At 44.9% G+C, this 22,182-nt stretch overlaps 1 protein-coding gene across 1 annotated transcript in view; it reads right to left on the bottom strand.

Annotated features, from left to right (window-relative positions):
* LOC120943825 overlaps positions 1–22,182 on the bottom strand; it is a 38,868-nt gene that overhangs the window by 15,922 nt on the left and 764 nt on the right. The window contains exon 2 of the mRNA XM_040357375.1: positions 8,560–9,056. Coding sequence (XP_040213309.1) covers positions 8,560–9,056 — 497 coding nt within the window. The remainder of the gene's footprint in view (positions 1–8,559; positions 9,057–22,182) is intronic.

Genomic DNA, 22,182 nt, shown 5'->3' with positions numbered 1-22,182 from the left:
TACAGTACCTAGTGTATGATCTGGCACAGGAGAGTTATGCGGTCAGCCATGCTTATGGAGTATTGCGAGTGGTTCTTACAATAACAGGAATTAATGACAGACACATTTCACCTCAATGGAAATGTAGCTGCAGAAATTTTAGTATGCATTTTTATTTTAATGTTTAACATTATAGTATGCTGTAGAAACATTTACGAAAAAAAAAAAATATATATATTAAAAGTGGTTGTAAACCCTTTACAACCACTTTAACCTACAGGTAAGCCTAGATTGAGGCTTACCTGTATAGGTGCTTGAAATATCTCCTAAACCTCCACGGTTTAGGAGATTTTACATCGGTACAGGCGCACTTTAGCAATGGCTATCCTGCTGTTCCAAAGGGAGGCCGTGCCGTGATTGTCGGCTCCTGCGGGCATGCGCCGGAGCCGCCGGACACCCGCAAGTAACCCCCGGGAAAGATGTCGGCCACCCGAGCGGTGCATGAGGCCGGCTGCGGGGGCTTCAATCAGAGGCGAGTATTACATAATGAGCTGGCATGCTATGCATACTAGCTCATTATGCCTTTGTCTTGAAGGTTTTTTTTTTTTGTGCCTTTACTTCCTTTTTAAATATGCTGTATATTGGATAAACCCCAATGGACTTTTTACAATGTATGGGAGTGGTGGCTGTTTTGTTGCAATGCCAACATTCCACCTGTAGATAGTTGCTCCAGCTGTCACGGTTTCCATAATGTATTGCATGTCGGGTTCACACTGGTACTACATGACTGTTGTACGACTGTCATCCTACTTTCCCCTTATCGGTCCTACTTCCATCTGACTTGAACGAACAAGATAATATTTTGCTCGACTTTGAGATAGCCTGGCTTGTCCTTTGACCAATCAAAACAATCCCAGTGCGAGATAATTTCATTTCTTTATCGTACATCACAGGACACAGAGAAGCCATAGTAATTACTAATGCCTTGTTTCCACTGAACGGAACGGTTCGGGTCAGTTAGTTTGGAACGGTTTAGAATGGACCGTTCTATTCTCGTGAGCGTTTCCACTGCAAATCGGACCGTCGGGGACCATACAGGATTTAGAAAAAATGCCTAGCGCGTCCACCAATCAGTGGAATGTATTGCATCTCCTCCCCTAATGGAACCGTTCCATTTTCTATGGCCCCACATCTGAAGCAGGACCCAGAATGGTCCGGTACGGTTCAGTCTAATGGCACACTTTCATAATGGAAACACCCAAAATAGCGTACCGATCCACTCAGTGGAAACGAGGCATATGTGGGTAATAGGCCACATTTAGGTGATTGGACACTGGCATAATCAAAGACAGGAAGTTCCCCTATATAACCCCTCCCACACAGGGAGTACCTCAGTTTTTTTCGCCAGCGTCTAAGGTGTTGGTCACGGTTAAAGAAGTGCTAAGAGAGATCCGCAGGAAGATCCTTCACAGGATCAGTGGGGCTACGCAGACGGATCCATTCAAAATGCCAAATGGGCTGAAGTGGAAGGTACCTGGGCCTCGTGGAAGAAGAACAAGGTTGTTGCCTATAATGCTTCTCTTTTGAGAGCTGTACTCTGGGATCCAGCAACCTTGGTCACAATAACAAACCAAAGGCTTGCTCTGGCAGAGTGCTATACAGGTTTAAGGCAGTGAGACTCTATACATAGAGGACCCAGTCATTGAAGGTCTGTCATGACACAGGCCACGGTGATGGGTGAAGGTTGGTTCTGTCTGTGATATTCCACTAGAGGGTGCAAATTAAAGACCTCCTTAGTATCAACATACCATGCTTCCCCATGCTCAGTATCAGCATTGCTTGTGGACAGCCCTGCTCTTCGCCACTCCTGTCAGTTTAGAAGAAAAAAAAAAGATTTTCTGGGTACTGGGCATCCTGCTGGGGTGGATTCTCTCTCTCTCCCTGTTCCCCTCCGGTCCCATGGATTGCAGCGTGCATGCACTAAAGAAGAAGAAAAAAAAAAAAAAGGGCAAGAGAGAGGGGGAGGCGTGCTATGTCACAGGGGGCGTGGCTTAGCACACCAGACGAGCACAATGTATACGGCACATGTGCGAGGCGGCAGCCTTTAAACACTCACTCTGTTGTGAACCTGACAGAAGGAGAGAGACAGCAGCATACAGTATCTGGGCACATAAGCGGTATATGGTATTGAATACAGGCATTATCAAGGCACATCTACTCAGCATCAGCCTGGGCACCGATAGCAGCAGATTAATAAGTGCTCGACTAAAGCTCAGCAGCAGAGGTAGTACCTCTGCTTTGTGCTTAGGACTATGTATTCTGAAAGAGGAATGGAAAAATCAGTTAGGAGGAGCAAAAAGACGCAGCGGTCAGGGTCTGTGGATCCTATTCTCCCTTCCACAGTATCATCCTCCCCTGATAGACCTGGAGTGGCTGACCGGGCTGAGCCATTGTCAGCATCAAGCATTGTAGCTACTTCTAACACTCCAGCCTCGGCATACGTCACTAAGGACTATTTGGCTGCAGCATTAGCTGATTTGGAGGGTAAAATAGCCGATATGTTTGCTTTCTCCTCCCAGGCTGGAAAGAAACGCGATAGGTCCCTCTCCTGCCCCAGGTCCCTCAGAGGAGCAGCAATGGGTAGAATATGTGGAATCACTCTTGGGGGACCAACTAGAGAGGGAAGAAGGCTCTTTTGGGGGGGGGGGGGGGTTCAGACTCAGAAAAACCCTCCTCAGTCTTACAATCCCAGAGGTTGCTAGTCCAATCCCTGATGGAGTTAGACTACTCAGGATATAAGTTGCCCCTGGCAGAGGTGGCTGATGTTCCTTTTTCACCTTTGGGTTCTTTAAAACCCGCTCTGAGTTCTCACGCGTTCCCTAAGCACCCATTTCTGGAGCATCTTATATATGCAGACTGGGATCACCCAGATAGGCACTTTATTCCTCCTAAGAGATTTTCGATTCTCTATCCTATGGAGGAAAAATTAATGATGAAATGGAGCATACCAGCAGTGGACGCTGCAATCTCTTCCGTGAACAGGAGTCTCACTTGTCCAGTAGACAATGTCCAGGTGTTTAAAGATCCAGCAGATAAAAGATTGGAATCTTAACTTAAAGCCTCCTTTGCTATAGCTGGCACAGTAGTGCAGCCATCAGTAGCAGCCATTGGGGTTTGTTAGGTGGTGCATGACAAAATTAAACAGATTACTAAAGGAAGGATCTGCTGAAAGAGGAGGCCTGGGAATTGGCTGAACTACTAAGGGCCTTATGCTTTGCAATTGACGCCATTAAGGATTCTATTCACCAGGCGTCACGCCTTATTCTCTTATTGATGCATACGCGCAGGATTCTGTGGCTAAAACATTGGTCTGCCGAGTTACCGTGCAAGAAATTTCTGTCCGGTTTCCCTTTTCATGGGGAAAGTTTTTTTCGGGGATGATCTGGATAAATATATCAGGTGGTAAGAGTACCCTCTTGCCAGTTAAGAGGAATAGACATTCTGCCTCTCCAACTTCAGGGCCGACAGCCTCTAGGCAGTCACGATGGCCTCCACCGTCAGGTTAAAAAGCTAAGCCTCAAGGCCAGGCCCAGAAGAAGTCCTGGGGGGCAAATTCGTCAAAGCAGAATTCCAAGGCCTCCTAGTGAAGGAGCACCCCCGCTCTATCGAGTGGGGGGGGGGCTCCTGCAATATGCAGGAGCTTGGCAGGTAGAGATCCAGGACAGTTGTGTCATCTCCACAGTGTCTCTGTGGTACAAATTAGAGTTCCAAAGGTTTCCACCATTTTCGATTTCTAAGATCGAACGTTCCCAAGGACCCAGTCAAGAGAGGGTCTTTAATTCAAGCATTGAACCGATTGATATCTTAGGATGCAAGCATAGAGATCCCCTCGGTAGAGCAGGGAATGGGATTTTATTACAATCTCTTCACAGTACCAAAACAAATGGAGATGTCCGGCCCATTCTAGATCTCAGAGACCTGAATCGGTTCTTAAAAAGGTCTGCTCCTTTCGCATGGAGTCCATCCGGTCGGTAGTATTCACCCTACAGGGAGGAGAACTTCTAGTTTCAATAGACATCAAGGATGCATATCTACACGTGCCAATTCTTTCCTGCAGTTCGCAGTAGAACAACGCAACTTTCAGTTCATGGACCTGCCCTTCGGATTGGCAATAGCACCGAGTAGTTACAAAGGTTCTGGCTCCACTTCTGGCAAGATTGGGGGCCAGGGGCATAGCGGTAATGCATACCTACCGTGTTTCCCCGAAAATAAGACCGGGTCTTATATTAATTCTGGCTACAAAAAACACACTAGGGCTTACTTTCAGGGGATGTCTTATTTATTTATTTATGGTATGTACAAAAAAGTTTCTCCCCCTGTCAGCTCTGGAGTCAGCATTGTGAAATTCTGTAATCCCAAAAATAAACCTTTGTTTAAAGACCTTATAAAATGATGTAATCCGTTCTGTAAAAAGATAATATCATGTGCAGTGTGTCTCCTTGTGTAACATTATTGTGGAAAATACCTTACTTACAGTGCCGCTTGCCGCTCACCTGAGCCGCTGGAGCTCTTCTTCCCTACTCCAAATACTGCAGAGGGAGGGGCCAAGATCCCCAATGAGGTCAGCCCCACTCTGAGTACTGCAGTGGGTAGGGGCTTATTAAAGTTTTATTGAAAAAAAAAAAACAGCTGATATCAGCCGGGAGGAGAAGAGCTCCGGTGGGTCACGTGAGCGCCCAGCAGTGCTTTAAATAAGGTATTTTCCACAATAAAGTTACAAAAGGGAGACACACTGCACATTATATAATCTTTTTACAGAACAGATTACATGTTTTTACAAGGACTTTAACTAGGGCTTATTTTTGGGGTAGGGCTTATATTGCAGCCATCCCAGAAACTCACACTAGGTCTTATTTTCCGGGTAGGGCTTATTTTCTGAGAAACAGGGTAGACGACCTGTTGCCGATAGATCAGTCGGTGGCACGGTTAAATCAGAATGTCGCCAGTACAGTCGAATATCTGGAACACCTAGGTTGGATTCTCAACCTAGAGAAACCAGCCTTACAACCTGTAAGGAGGCTGAAGTATTTGGGTCTGGTCATAAACACAGCCCAAAAAAAGAGTGTTCTTACCTCAGATGAAGATCAGCACCATAAGGGAGCTGGTTCGAGTAGTCAGAGTAAGGAAGAGTCCTTCCATTCGCCTTTGCATTAGGCTGCTAGGGAAAATGGTGGCTTTGTTCGAAGCTGTTCCCTATGCCCAGCTACAGTACATTCAAGGCTGTTACAGAACAGTATCCAGGCCTTGGATTATCCTATGCGCCTGCCTCCAAAGGTGCGCCAGAGTCTCAGGTGGTGGTTGATAACCAAGAATCCACAGAAGAAGTGGAAATCCTTCCTGCCGGTTACTTGGAAGATAGTAACAATGGATGCCAGCCTCTTGGGCTGGGGAGCAGTCCTGGAAACAACCACTATCCAGGGGGAAGTGATCAGAATCCGAAAGAAGCTTGCCCATCAACATCTTGGAGATTCGGGCAGCACGTCTGGCTTTAAAGGCCTGGACATTCAAATTACAGAGTTGCTCCGTCAGGATTAAATCCGACAACGCCCCAGCAGTGGCCTACATCAATAATCAGGGTGGCACCAGAAGTCGCGCAGCCCAGGTAGAGGTGAATTATATTCTGGCCTGGGCAGAGGAGCACGTTCTTTGCCTATTGACAGTCTTCATTCCGGGAGTAGAGAACTGGCAGGCAGATTTTTGGAGCCGTCAACAGCTGTTCTCAGGAGAATGGTCTCTACATCCCGACATTTTTCACGCCATCTGCCAAAGGTGGAGCACCCCAGACATAGATCTGTTGGCGTCCGTGTTCAACAAAAAGCTGGACAGCTTTGTGTCAAGGACAAGAGATCCACTCGCATATGGGACAGATGAGTTAGTGATTCCATGGGATCAGTTTTCACTAATCTATGCATTTCCCCCAGTGCCACTACTACCGCAGGGGTGGGATGGAAGCCGGTGATCTTAGAGGCCCCAAAGATCCTGGTATGCGGAAATCGCGAGGATGTCATAGGGGTTCCATGGACGCTTCCATCTCCTCCAGACCTGCTTTCGCAGGTGCCGTAATTCCATCCTGCCTTACAAACGTCAGAGATGAAGCTAGCATTAAGTACCGTCAAGGGTCAGATCGCGGCCTTATCAGTATATTTCCAGAAGTCACACGCTTCTCACTCTCTGGTCCGGGCATTTATACAAAGAGTAACACGTATAAATCCCCCGGTTAGGTCACCCTTGTGAATCTGGCATTATCGGTTTTACAGGGACAACCCTTTGAGCCAATGCGCCAGGTTCCCTAATTTTCATCTGAACTAAGATGTTTCTCTTCCTTCTTTTCCAAAACCACGCTCTGCGGAGGAAAGGTCATTGAACTCCCTGTAGTGAGAGCAGTGAAGGCTTATCTGAAAGCGACGTCTCAGATTCGAAAAACTGGCGCTTTGTTTGTGTTGCCAGAAGGCCCCAGGATGGGGGCATGCAGCGTGAAAATCCACAATTACAGGATGGATTTGTCAGACTATTATTCAGGCTTATGGTTTGAAACGAAAGGTTCCCTCTTTATGAGACAAGGCCCATTCTACTAGGGCAGCAAGTACCTCATGGGCAATGTATCACAAAGCCTCCATGACTCAGATTTGCAAAGCCGCAACTTGGTCATCAGTACATACATTCACCCGGTTTTATCAAGTTGATGTAGGACAACACCACCTTTGGGCGCAGTGTACTGCAGGTAGCAGTATAGGTCCTCGTGTCTGATGGCGGTTTGCCCAATTTGCGTCTCCCTTCCCTCAAATAGCATTGCTCTGGGACACCCAACATAGTAATTACTATAGCTGCTCCCGTGATGTACGATTAAGAAAATAGGATTTTTATAACCGCTTGCCTGTAAAATTATTTTCTTGGAGTAGATCACAGGACACAGAGGTCCCGCCCCTCCTAATAGGATATACACATATTGCTTTTCTACAAAACTGAGGTACTCCCTGTGTGGGAGGGGTTATATAGGGGAACATCCTGTCTTTGATTATGCCAGTGTCCAATCACCTGAAGGTGGCCTATTATCCACATAGTAATTACTATGGCTGCTCTGTGTCCCATGATGTACTCCAAGAAAAGGATTTTACAGGCAAGTTGCTGCTGCTGCTGCTGGAATCACCATGTTGGATGTCACAAGTCGGATGGTTAGGACAAGGATCCTACTTCAATGATATTCAATGGGCTGAAGACTTTTTCAAAGTTGGACCGACTTGTGCAGTTAAAGAGGAAGTAAACCCTGATGGGTTTTACTTCCTCTTTAGCCCGCTGCAAATAAATAGTATAATATGCTAGTATGCATTGCATACTAGCCCATTATGTGCCACTTATCTGCAAAAGAATCCAGCGATGCCCCCTGTGTAGGCAGCGTCCATCTTCTGTCCCCTCTTCCTTCCGGGCTGCAGACTCCAGCTCTGTAATTCACCGGAGCCACGTGATGTCACTCCTGCACGAGAGCCGCCATTTATGGCACAGGCTGGGGAAGAAACGGCACTTGGTTTCGTTTCTTCCCCGCACATGCGCCGTTGGGATTTTCGGCAGACTACAAGTGAAATATCTCCTAAACGGCGCACGTTCAGGAGATATTTCCATTACCTATAGGTAAGCCTTATCCTAGGCTTACCTATAGGTAGAAGTAGTCAAAAAGGGTTTACAACCACTTTAAGACATATATTGATTGGTTTGCGCAAAAGTTATAGCGCCTACAAAAATAGGGGATAGATTTATTTATTTTTAAAAGTAACGGCAGCGATCTTTTTATAGTGACTGCGACGGACATATCAGACACTTTTTGGGACCATTCACATTTATACAGCAAATCAGTGTTATAAAAAATGCACCGATTATTGTATTTGTGACTAGAGGCTTCGGCCTAGTCCGCGACATCCAGCCTCACAGACTAGGCCGAAGCCGTGGCCTCGCCTAAAAACTCCTGCCCACAGCTCCTCAGGAGCGGCACGGTGTCAGCGCCGGTCCTGGGGAAAAAAATAAAAAGAATCGATTTGGTCAAAATCTGAATCGATTTGACCTACCAACTCGATATTTTAATCGAATATATTTTTTGCACAGCCCTATTCATGACTGTGTCACTGGCAGGGAATGGGGTTAACACTAGGGGGCAATCAAGGGGCTAAATGTGTTACCTAGGGAGCGATTCAAACTGTGGGGGGGAAGGGACTGACTGGGGGAGGTGTCCGATTGTGTGTTCCTCTGTAAAAGGAACACACAATCAGTCTCCTCTCCGCTGACAGGACATGGATCTGTGTGTTTACACATACAGATCCACGTTCCTGTTCTGCGACAGGCAATCGTGGGTGACCAGTGGAAATCACGGCCACCGGGCATGTGCCACCCTAGACGGCCAGGAAGCCCAGGACATCATATGACGCCCGCCCAAGATGGGAGATCCCTACTGCGAACGTCATTTGACTATGGGCGGGTAGGGAAGTGGTTAAGCAATAAACAGAGCGTGCACAGGAATGTATTAACACCAACCTGGCTTTTTTGGAGTTTCCTCTTTAGTGTGTTTGAGGATTCTGGCTCTCTTGTAAAGTTTTCTGCATTCTTTGCACAAGTTTCGTTTGTCACTTTGCTCCCTGGTCACACCAGATTCATAGCCATCAACTGTCTCATAACCATATTCAATGTCACTGCATCGTGTACTGTAAGAATCAGAGTAATTTTGCATTTCAACTGCACACAATTTTTCTTGATGTGATGTTTCGGAAGAAGACTTTGTATCTTCTCCATATTTACTTTTACAAACAAGCAAGATGTTCTCTTTTGTGTCTTTAGATGTATTTTCGCTCTTACAACTTCTGAATCCTGTGTTCGAATGCTTCGAGAACTGCGTTAACATTTCCAATGCTATCTGAGGTGATGAGGTACTATTTTGCCTGCCCATAATATAGTCTACTGTGGAACAATTCCAACTGCCTCCAGATACACTGTCCATTTCATAGATTTCTTCATCTTGTGCAACAGAGTTATACCTATGGAAAAAAAAAAAAAAGTTTGTGTTGCTATCAAGCGTTTATGCCTGCTCTCAAATTCTATTTACATACATTTTTGTAGACATTTTCACAGAATTTTCATTCCTTAGACATGATAGGCTCACCGCTTTTCCAAGATGACTACACAGAATTTGAAGTAAAGTTACAGAAATCTCAAGCAATGTCATTAACCACCTCAATACCAGACATTTTTCTACCTCAATACCAAGCCATTTTTCAGCTTTCGGCGCTGTCACACTTTGAATGACAATTGCACGGTCATGCAGCACTGTACCCAAATGACATTTTTCCCCACAAATAGAGCTTTCTTTTGTTGGTATTTGATCACCTCTGTGGTTATTTATTGTTTGCGCTACAAACAAAAGGAGTGACAAGTTTGAAAAAAAAAATATATATTTTTTACCTTTTGCTATAATAAATATCCCAATTTTTTTTTTTTTTTTTTTAACAAATGTTTTCCTCAGGTTTAGGCAGAGATGTATTCTTCTACAAGAAAAAGAAAGGGCCAAGGGGGTACCACATCCAATGGAACTATAAAATTGAAAGCTTATGACTAATGTGGACGGACTTTAAAAAAGGTACCAGAAGGAAGTAACCAAAATTAGAAACAATATATTATACACACACACACACACACACACTTTTATACATAATAATAAAAAAGTTACAAAAAAATTCATATTAAAAAAACATACAGATGTTGATTTTCAATTGGAGTAACACAATAATTAACAATTCCCTATTGATACATATAGGACAACATTGGTCTACGTTTCGCTTGTCGCTTCCTCAGGACTTATTGTCACAGATCAAAGAAAAGGGAGTCTGTACAAAAAAATAATAATAGTCAAATGCATACATATGTGTATATCAGGGGTCTCCAAAGTACGGCCCGCGGGCTACATCTGGCCCGCAAGCCTGTTTTTACCGGGCCGCAGCTAGTCATTAGACTCACCGCAGGGACAGTCTCCCTGCCAAACCATTGTCAGGTTTCAACACCTGTGATTCATACTCACCCCCCCGGCAGTATGCAAAACAGGTCCCACAGCCACGCCCCGCGCTCGGACTCGGCCAATCCCCGCGCTCGGCCAATGAACTATTTCAGTGCAGACCTGCTCCCGCCCGCTGTTTACATCAGTGTCATTTTGCATATAGCGTGCCTGTGTAACAGCGGGGCGGGAGCCAAGATGGGGAGGTTCAGATCTGCACTTGAGACAAAGTGGTAAAGAGACTGATGAGGAGGAAACAAATGTGGGAATGGATTGGCTATGTTGGGGACACAATTGTTGGGGGGGGGTGTATAGTTAATTGCTCTGAAGGGGACACAGTTGTGGGGGGGGGGGGTTATGGCACAGAAGGGGATACAGTTTGGTGGGGTTTGATGACACTGAAAAGACAAAGCTCTGGGGGGGGGGGGGGGGTTATGGCACTGAAGGAGACAGTTACGTGTGTGATGGGGGGTGGGGTTTATGGCACTGATGGGGACACAGTTGTGTGTGTGAGAGGGGAAGTATTTTTGAGCACAGGTGTGTATGGGGGGGTTATGGCACTTAAGGGAAACAGTTGTGGGGTTTTTTTATGGCTGTGATGGGGACACAGGGGGATCTGAGGGTGACAAATGCACAGAGTGGCTCGATGGGCACACAAATGTGCAGTGGGGCTCTGATGCAGACATCAGTTGGCAGGGATCCTCTGATGAGTGATGGAGACACAAATGTGTAGGGAGACTGATGGGGACACAGATTTAATGCACACTGGAAGTTTAACCCCCTGCATTTAAGCTGCAGGAGTAGGACACAGGTGCACCATCTACCCCCGCTTCCAGAAGCCTGGTACATTTTAATCTCGTCTGCTGCTGCGGATTTATTAGGAAATCTTTTTTTTTTTTTTCGGCCCGCGAGTATGTGTAAAATTTACGACGTGGCCCTCTAAATAAAAAGTTTGGAGACCCCTGGTGTATATTATACACATATATATGCCCACTGTCTTTATATGCATTTGACCATTATTTTTTCTTTGTACAGACTCCCTTTTCTCTTTGATATGTGACAATAAGTCCTGAGGAAGCGACAAGCGAAACGTAGACCAATGCTGTCCTATATGTATCAATAGGGAATTGTTAATTATTGTGTTACTCCAATGGAGAATCAACATCTGTATGGTTTGTGCCAAAGTTATAACGTCTACAAAATAGGAGATAGAACTATGGCATTTTTATATTTTACTAGTAATGGCGGCGATCTGCGATTTTTATCGTGACTGCGATACTGCGGCGGACATATCGGACACTTTTTAGGGACCATTCACATTTGTACAGCGATCAGTGATATAAAAATGCACTGATTACTGTGTAAATGTGACTGGCAGGGAAGGGGTTAACACTAGGGGGGCGATCGAGGGGGAGGGGACTCGCAAGGAGAGGAGGCCGGTCGGTGTTCCTCTGTACTGGGTACACCATCGGTCTCCTCTCCTCTGACAGGACATGAATCTGTGTGTTTAAACACACAGATCCATGTCCTTGGCTGTGTCATGCCAGGCACGCGCACCTGTACCCGAGTGACGCAGCGGGTGCGCGCGCCCCCTAGAGGCCGAGGAAGTCATATGATGCCCGGCCAGAACAAGAGCCGCCCCGCCCAGCCGTCATGTGACGGGCGGCAAGCAGTTAAGGATCTTCACCTTGTAAACAAACATTATAAAACTTCAGCAGCTACAAATACCATAGCTGCTTAGCTTACTTAGAGAAAAAAAAACAAACAAACACACACACACACACACACACACACACAGTGGAACGGATATTTGAACAAAGAATGGAGAAAACTCCCTAACTGGGATATTACAGGCAACAACCAGAATAAAAAAAAAAAAAAAAAAAAACACACATTTATTGATAAATGTTAACATAAATCAAATCACACATGTGATGATCTGGTAAAAAGACAAAACAATAACACAAAATGGATTCATGAACACAAAGTAAAAGGTCAATATGGTATTACTCTCCAATGTCCGAATCTCATCAGTACCCGACGCGTTTCAGGTTCAAGCCCTTTGTCAGGGTTATTAAATGGGAGATAAGAAAGGTATCATAGTAAGGGCCTTTAGCAAAACGCTAAGTCCATAGATAAGCAGTCATAGAAGTATATTGCCTTACACCATTGCCCTGTTTACTAATGTGGTAGAGCCTGCCTGTCAAGACGCCATCCTCCCTGGCAGTATTTCAACAAGGTGATAAAAATGGATACGCGCTTGCTATGCTGGTGGCTGAAAGTTATGTCTCCACTGTTATCCCTTGCATCTACTCACCCTCTGGATTCTTGGTGACCTCTCAGGAGGAAATTCCTAGTGCTTTTGGTTCCTGTGTATTCTCCTAATCCACCCTCAGGCACTATTGGAGCCGCTCCATCCTCCCACTTTGCCTTCGGGGGCCTGTGAGCTGCTAGATACCCTTTTCAAGCCAGAAGGAAATAGGGGGGGGGGGGGGGGGAGTTGCACTGCGCCAATGGATGTGTGGTGATTATTGTGGCTAAAAGTCTATTGGAATCACCAGTCCATTAAAAGTTACTAAAATGTACACAAGGTAAGTCCACATGGGCTGCCGGTCCAAGAGTTGAAGCAAGCTCTTAACACAGATAGAAAAGGGACAGGCGCATCTAAGTGTAGTATCTCACAACCATTTTATTAAAGGAATCTAACATCCACTCACATGAGGTAGGAAGTATATGGGCACATCATAGGCAACTGGTGCTGGTAAGATAGGTGCAGGGCTCGTGCTCACAATACGTCCTCTGCTGGAACTGAGGCAACAAGTCTAATCCACTGGGCCAGGGTGGAAGAACCTAATGCAGCCTGCAAGTGTTGAAGCGCAGCTTAGACCACAATGTCCGCTGGAGGCTCTTCTTCGGAAGGAAAAGACGCAAAGCGTTGCAGAGCATTCACAGTAATCTAAAGGGAAACCGCAACGCTGTTTTCTCAAGAAAACCATTGCAGTCCAAGCTGCGCTCCAACACTTGCAGGCTACCATAGGTTCTTCCACCCCGGCTCCGTAGATCCGACCGCTGACTTGGTTCCTAGCAGAAGACATTTTGTGAGTGTGAGCCCCGCACCTATTTTACCAGCACTGACTTCCTGTCTGTAGGGTGGGGCCCTGAGCTATAGTCAGGTCACAACTAAATAGCTGAACACACAGCTGTGTAATTAGTGTGTCTTTCTCTCCAACATATGGCGTAAACCAGCAATCTTTCCCATAGCACAGAGTCCCACACTCACAATATATATAGATTATGATAAAGTTGCAAACATGGTATTATATTAGTGTGAAAGTAGTAGAAACTGTTTCGCTAAGAGTTATATTCCAATGACTTCAATCTCGAGGAATGTAACAATCCATTAGCTAAGATGTGGGTAGATTTTCCCAAGACATGTATCTAAGACGCAGCACCAGGGTGTCTGGAAGATATTGACATGTAATTGTCAACCCTCACACAAATAATGTTTTTTTACCAGGCCGAGGGTCAGGTCAATCACATTAGAAGTCATTTCTTATACAACACTGCCTCTAGGGGTTAGAATGGTAATGGTTCTAGGATGACGTTGGACTTGGTTGTCAAGACAACATACAATAACATATCGTCATTTGACGTCATCAATTACATAGTAATGAGACACACACACACTTTTGGGGTGGAATAAAAAGGTGTTGCTCATAGTAGGAGGGAGGATGAGAATTACAAAGATCTCTCTCGGGGGCTCTCGGAAAGATCTCTCGCTTGACATCTGGCTATCTCTCTGGAAACTGAAGCCAAGAGGAGGGGGAGAAAATGCAAAGATGTAGGGAATGTGGTAAAAAGTTACTTTTGGGACTTTGCTCCTCAAAAAGACAGAACCTGGTCAAGTATATATCTTTTAATGTATACTTGTTTTGTTAACTGAATTGTTTTTGCATATCCATTACTAAAACCATTATATATATATATATATATATATATATATATATATATATATATATATATATATATATATATATATATATATATATATAATCAAATTGGAGTTGTATTGTTTTTAACTGCAGTATGAAATATTTATATTCCAAATATTAAAAAGGGTATACACAGTTTTGTTCGTCTTTAAAAAGCTAAAAGCCAACATTTGTACAATGGTTTTGTCATGATATGTTTAAAATAAATTCACTCTAAATTCAACAGAAACCTTGATTGTATTGGTCAAGCTGTGTGTGTGTGTATAAAATATGACATTTTGTCTGTGCACATTTAAGAGCCGGTTCACACTGGGGCGACTCGTCGGGCGACTCAGCCGCCTGACAAGTCGTGTCCTATTCAATAGAACCGTTCTAATAGGAGCAATGCAAGTCGCTCTGACTTAGAAAAAGGTTCTTGTACGACTTTGGGGGCGACTTGCATTAACTTCTATACAGAAGTCATTTTGCAAGTCGCCTCTGAAGTAGTCTTCATGACGCCTTGCCGAGTCGCCCCCAAAGTTGTGCCGCCCCAGTGTGAACCGGCTCCAAGAGTGTAAGAAGAAGGTCTGTTTGTTTTGAGAAAAGATCACACCGCAGTTAAGATAAACATAATTGTTTACTAGTCCGTGGAGTCACAGAAGCCATTCAAGAGTTACCAAGTTTTAAATATACAAGTATCATTCTAGAATTGAAATGTGGTAGATTGTAATAGAGCTTGTATAGAAATGTGAATTGTCTTTATAACCATTTATCTTTGATATGTATAAGCATATCCATTTATTTGTATTGTCACCAAATATACCCGATATTTAATTTGCACTGAATTTTTTGATAATATATATTTTTAGCAATATATATCTTCAAAATAATGTCTTCAAAATAGCACGGATAAACGAACTTGAATTTCTTGTTTGTATTGTTGGAAAATTGTAAATCTCCCAAAACTGAGATTTGCATATTTTCATAAATACAATACTATTTTTTTTATTTCAGTATAAATATTCTGACAGTATCTTGGGAAAGCTACAGTGCACGGTCGGCAAGTGGTCAAATGCAGTTTAGCCGTTTTACTGCTGTACGCAGGAATATTATATATATATATATATATATATATATATATATATATATATATATATATATATATACACACACACATACATATACACACACACATACATACATACATACATACACACACACACACACACACACACACACACACACACACACGTGATCCTGCATCTCTGCCTGCAGGGGGCGCCCAGGTCATGTCTGCTGTGATTATTCACAGCAGAAGCTGATCTGTGTGTGCCGTGCACTCAAAACAGCTCTGCCTGTAAACAAGGCAGAGTTCTGTTCCGACAGGGGAGGGTGGATTCAGTGTTCTAAAATCCATCTAAATGAACTAAAAATTCCCCTAGTAAAAGCAGCACATGTAGTAAACAAAAACACTGGCTAGGCACACATCTAACCCTTCGATCGCCCTAGATGTTTAGCCCCTTTCCAGCCAGTGCATATTTTTAGCTATTTTTCCTGCAAAATGTCAGTTAGGGGTTTATTTACTAAAGCTGGCGTGGTTAAAATCTGTGCCTCAAAGCCAATTATTACGGATTAGGCGGAACTGTTCAAATCTTTCAGATTTCCATATTCAGGCACAGGTTTTAAAGGCCAGATTCATTGATAAAGGCTATCATAGCCACCTAATAGATCAGAAGATCAATAGGATCACCACAGTGGATAGGAATACTTTGACATTAGAACGTCCAAAACGTATTCAGGAAATAAAATATAAAAATTAGTTCATTACTACTTTTTCTACTCAACATAAACAAATCAAAAAAAATTATACAGAAACACTGGAAAATTTTGAAATGCGATCAAGTTCTGGGACCCTCTCTCCCTGTCAATGCTGGGGTGATTTACAGAGGAGCGATGCCCCTTAAGGGCCAAATCGCACCCAATGTACCAGACCCCCCTATTCAGCCAACCTTTTTCCCCTCTTTCAAAAGGATTTCATCCTTGTCGGAGATGTAAAGTTTGTATACATAATGTCTGCGGAAGGAAGAAAACTAAGTTTTAAGTCCACTACCACCTCGTTGGTTTACCCCATGAAACATTTTTTCACCTGTGCCACCAAGCACATTGTATACCTCATCACCTGTCCTTGTGGCAAACGGTATGTTGGTCGTAACATACGGGCCTTTTCCACAAGGGTAGGTGAACATATTACCAGCGTTAAGAAAGGCTGCAAAAATCATACGGTGCCTAGGCACTATCTTGAGCGGCACAACAAAAATGTAGAGGTTACCAATTTTCAGATTATAGATAATAGGGTTGTCCCGATACCGATACTAGTATCGGTATCGGGACCGATACCACACATTTGCCCGAGTACTTGTACTCGGGCAAATGCTCCCGATGCTTTACCCGATACTTGTCCTGTGTCCTCCTCCAGCCCCCCCTCCCTTTTTCTGCAGTCTCTCAACCTCTGTGCCCCCCGCCGCTGTTTCCTTCTCCCTCCGTGCCCCCGCCGCTGTTTCCTTCTCCCTCCTGTCCCCCGCCGCTGTTTCCTTCTCCCTCCTGTCCCCCGCCGCTGTTTCCTTCTCCCTCCGTGCCCCCGCCGCTGTTTCCTCCTCTCTCCCGTGCCCCCCTGCTGTTTCCTTCTCCCTCCGTGCCCCCGCCGCTGTTTCCTTCTCCCTCCGTGCCCCCGCCGCTGTTTCCTTCTCCCTCCTGTCCCCCGCCGCTGTTTCCTCCTCTCTCCCGTGCCCCCCTGCTGTTTCCTTCTCTCCTCCGTGTCCCCCGATGTTTCCTTCTCTCCCCCGTGCGTCCCGATGTTTCCTTCTCTCCCCCGTGCCCCCCGCGGTTTCCTTCTCTCCCCCGTGCGTCCCGATGTTTCATTCTCTCCCCCGTGCGTCCACCGCTGTTTCCTTCTCTCCCCCGTGCGTCCACCGCTGTTTCCTTCTCTCCCCTGTGCCCCCCCCCCGGAACTGTCAGGATGGAGAGCGGCGGTAGGAGCCGGTAAACCCGGCTCCTTACTGTTCCGAATGGACAGTCAGCGATGACTCTGTCCATTCACAGAACTGAAACATCGTAACCTGTTGATTACAATGTTTCAGTTTATGAATGAAGAGAAGACGCTGTCTTCTCTGCATTCATTTTCAGCGCAGCTGATGCTGCTGAGAAAGGGACAGGGGAATCTGTATCCCTAGTCCCTTTCTCTGTCTCAAAGGGGAGATGTCAGAGGTCTGTTAAGACCCCTGATATCTCACTAAAGCCCCCCCAACAGGGCTGATTAAAAAATAAAATAAAAATTGCAATAAATAAAAAAAAAAAAAAAAAAAATGTAAATAGTAATAAAAAATTCAAAAACACACTGACAATCCACTACCCCCCCTCTAAAAAAATAAAAAGCCACTGTAAAAAATAAAAATAAAATAAAAAAAAAGAAAACAAAATAAAAAAACGCCACTGTCACATCACATTAAAAAAAAAAAAAAAAATTCGGTATTGGCGAGTACTTGAAAAAAAGTATCGGTACTTGTACTCGGTCCTAAAAAAGTGGTATCGGGACAACCCTAATAGATAAATTTGTTCCCCATTGGAGGGGTGAACCCAATGTAAGGGGTGTATCCAAGCTTGAAGTTTTCTGGATATACCAGCTCAAATACTATGTGCCTTATCTTATGACCTTAATGTGGACTGGGACATCAACGCCTTCATCAACCAGTCATAATTTAATACTTGTTTTTTGTTTCTTACTTAAACAATTCAAGATATTTTGGGTTTAATTATTATTTTGTTGCTCCTTTTTTGATGACCCATATTGTCCCAACTATTTGGGTCATATTTGGGACTGTGGGATTATTTAAATAATGTGTATTACCCATATTTAAACTATTTGTGAGACCCACCTCATAGTTAAATCCATCCCCATAAGGTACATTTGGCATGATCCCCCAGAAAGACCAGTGACCATTTGCAGATGTGCGATTCGTTTTTCGGCCGCACGTCCCCATCATGGGAGGTCTTTGATGTGGGTGGATGGATGAGATACGGCCCTCCTCCATGTATTTATGGGGGCGGTTCTGTCGTCCCTAATATGTGAATATGACCTGTATTGGGAAGTAGTGCCCGCCTCCCAGTCACGTGGGATTGATGGTGGTGCCTGCCTCCCTATTGCCTCAAGATGATTGGTTGCGTGCCCGTGGAGCGCACGTCGTCATGCACGGCGGTGTCCATCTCTTCACCGCTGTAAGGTGATTGGCCATTCGTCCACGTGCGTGAGGAGTACACATAGAACAGGTGGAGTGCACGTTTGTGCGGTGCGCTCCACCACGCTCTCCTCAATACATAGAGGAGGAGACTTTATGGGGAATCACCGAGCATCCTCCAATGCGCATATGATGAGGCCTGCAGCGATCCAATGAAGGATTAGAACAGTCCGATTAGGGGACAGGTCCACTATTTCCACTTCCGGTTCTTGGAGCGCACGCTTCAGACGCAGGGCAGAAGCAGGAAGTGATATGACACGCACGCCGGTTCAGAGGTGTGCAGGAGAATGGGGTCTCACGTAAGTGTAATGGTGACATCTATATAAGCGTAGGGGAGATGGGGGTCCAGTGCATGCCCCTGTAGAAGTCTTTGCAGACTTAACCGGTCGGGTACACTGGTCCCATCCATCTCCTACTGCGCAATTTGTATGACATTTTTCCATTTTCAATTTGTGGATTTTTGGCTGATGTGGATTTGGATGTGGTGATTTTTGGATTTCAGTGTTCGTTTTTGCAATTTTAAGCTTTTTTACACTATGAGGAGTTTTTCTCCTTTTTTCCCCCGTTTGGAGCTGGTTTTAAGCACAGCTGAATTCATCCCTTGGAATTTGGATTGGAGTTCCATATCTGGCGGCAGTCCTATCCAGTCGCAGTTTAAGGTGAACCACGTCTAGCGCAAGCAATGAATTGGACCGCGACAGTGACCAGATAGGGCAATCGGCCCAATACGCATTAGTGACCCACCGCCGTACGGTGTGTTTATAGGTCCACGTATTTCAGTAAGGGTATTTCATCTTTTCTGAGATTACATCTTTGAGGGGAACCTTCCTTGCTGACCTCACGGGGATCGTTTCATTATCACTTTCCAGAGTGTATGGACACTTACTAATTATTTAAAGTGGATTGGTTGTTTCAGGTTTAACCCTTGAACTTCACAGGACTACTCATGACTTCACTGGAGTACACTTACTGGGCCGGATTCAGAAAGAGATACTCCGTCGTATCTCCCGATACTCCGTCGTATCTCCCGATACTCCGTCGTATCTCCCGATACCCCGTCGTATCTCCCGATACTCCGTCGTATCTCCCGATACCCCGTCGTATCTCCCGATACCCCGTCGTATCTCCCGATACTCCGTCGTATCTCCCGATACTCCGTCGTATCTCCCGATACTCCGTCGTATCTCCCGATACTCCGTCGTATCTCCCGATACTCCGTCGTATCTCCCGATACTCCGTCGTATCTCCCGATACTCCGTCGTATCTCCCGATACTCCGTCGTATCTATGCGACTGATTCAGAGAATCAGTTACGCATAGATCTCCCTAAGATCCACCAGGTGTAAGTGTCTTACACCGTCGGATCTTAGGCTGCAATTCCAGGCTGGCCACTAGGTGGCGCTTCCGTATGTTTTACGCAAGGAATATGCAAACGAGGAGTTACGCCGATTCAGAAACGAACGACCGCCCGGCGCTTTTTTTTTTACGTCATTTGCGTTCGGCTTTTTCCGGCGTATAGTTACCCCTGCTATATGAGGCGTAGCTATTGTTAAGTATGGCCGTCGTTCCCGCGCTGAGTTTTGAAATTTTACATCGTTTGCGTAAGTCGTTCACGAATACGGATGGACGTAATTTACGTTCACGTCGAAAGCATGACGATTTGCCGACGTCATTTGGAGCATGCTCACTGGGATTCAGTCGCGGCTGGTGCATGCGCAGTTCGTTCGAGGTGGGGACGCGCTTGATTTAAATGTTACACGCCCCCTACCCGTGGAATTTTAATTCCGCCGGGGGGTTTACGCTACGCCGGCTCAACTTTACAGGCAAGTGCTTTGTGAATAAAGCACTTGCCTGAAAAACTTGCGCCGGCGTAACGTAAATGAGATATGTTACGCCAGCAGAAAGATCCACTGATCTTTCTGAATCTGGCCCAGTGTTTATGAACACTCAGTTACAAGGATACTCCATTTAGAGGGGAGTCCTTGTGCTTTGGACACTTTCAATATCACTCCATAGCATATGTATTAGCCACGTAATAATTTTAAGGGTGTTATTTTCCTTTGTGACACAGCATTTAGAACCCGCTTTTGGGGCAGGCTCCGTATTGGCGCTGCACTTTATTTACCTAAAAATCAGTCTCACTTCTGCATAGAAACCAATCAGCTTCCAGGTTTTATTGCCAAAGCTTAAGTAGAACTACAGGCAAAGTCTCATTTTTTTTTCCCCTTGTGAATACAGTAAGGGAGGGTTATAACCTTGTGAAGTTTATTTCGTCATCTGTGTTCCATTATGGAGATTTTCCTTTGCTTCTTGTCTCAAAGCCAAACAGAATGTGAGGGCAAACTCCTGCAAGTTAAAAGAGAAGTATGTTTTTTTTTTTTAATACCTACCTAGGTGGATGCAGCATCGGTCCCCCTGCACCTCTTCAGGGCAGACCAATTGGTTCTCACAGTTCCCGAGCAGAGAGCTGCTGACTGTCAGTCACAGCTCTCTGTTCTGCCTCCTCCTCGCTCATTGGACCGCTGGGCTGTAGAGGGGATGGAAGTGGCGGCTCAGGCTTTCAGAGGCTCGCTGATCCGGGTGCCAGTCTAGGGATCTGGTAGATCCCCACTCCATGGTTGCTATGATGCGGAGCCTGGCCTAACTTCTGTGACATCAGCAGAGTGCAGACTTCAGCCCGCTCTCTGCTGAAAACAAGTCACAGGAGTGAAAAACAAACTGCACTCCTGTGATCTACATAAGAGGGAAATCCCCCCCCCCCCCCCAGATCACTAGAACTAGTGTCCTCATTGGAAGATTTCCCCTCTATTACTATTTTGGAGACAACCCAAAATTGTGGATTTTCTTCACTTTCAATGATGATGGTAAATGGGACAAATAGGGTGAATCTTCCTAACGGGGGCACAGACAACTCTAAACAAAGACAGATGTTTTAATCCCTCTCCACTATCCAATAATTTTTATTTTTTTTTAGTTTTGAACAAGCTGAGGTTAGACGCCGATTGGTTTCTTTGCAGAAGTGTGACCCATTTTTACTCTCTAGCTTTAGTAAATAAACCCCATAGTGTCCAATTGTCTGCCGCAATATCGCAGTCCCACTATAAGTCATTGATCATCACCATTACTAGTATAAAAATTCCAGTATCTATGCCAGTGATGGCGAACCTTGGCATCCCAGACGTTTTGGAACTACATTTCCCATCTACACTGGGGAGTGCATGAGCATCATGGGAAATGTAGTTCCAAAACATCTGGGGTGTCAAGGTTTGCCATCACTGATCTATACCATAGTTAGACGACACTATAATGTTAGCATAAAGCAGTGTTTCTCAATTCCAGTCCTCAGGCCCACCCAACAGGTCAGGTTTTCAGGATTTCCCTCAGATGAAAAGGCTGTGGTGATTACTAAGGCAGTGAAACTGATTAAATCACCTGTGCAAAATAATGGAAATCCTGACCTGTTGGGGGGGCCTGAGGACTGGAATTGAGAAACACTGGCATAAACCAACATACACTTAGGCCCCTTTCACACTCACGCGACTTGGGACTGCAAAGTCACATGACAAGTCATACCCCATGATTTCCAGTCATATCTGTGCGACTTCAAGTCACACCAACTTGACAGTAGTCCCTGCACTACTTTGGTCTGACTATGATGCGAATTGAGGTCCAAATACCTCAAGTTTGCACAGGTATTCCGTGACATCATGGCAAAAATTGCATCAAAACTCGCACAACTTTGAAGTCAAACAAGTGTGAAAGGGGCCTTATTGGGATTTTTATTGACAAGAAATAGCAGAATACATACTGGCCTAAATGTATGCAAAAATCTAATTTTTACTATTTGTTTTCCC

The sequence above is a fragment of the Rana temporaria genome, chromosome 6 (genome assembly GCF_905171775.1).
Source record: "Rana temporaria chromosome 6, aRanTem1.1, whole genome shotgun sequence".
NCBI lineage: Eukaryota > Metazoa > Chordata > Amphibia > Anura > Ranidae > Rana > Rana temporaria.
The sequence above is the reverse complement of the archived record's forward strand: the minus strand, read 5'-3'. Positions and strand labels throughout refer to the sequence as shown.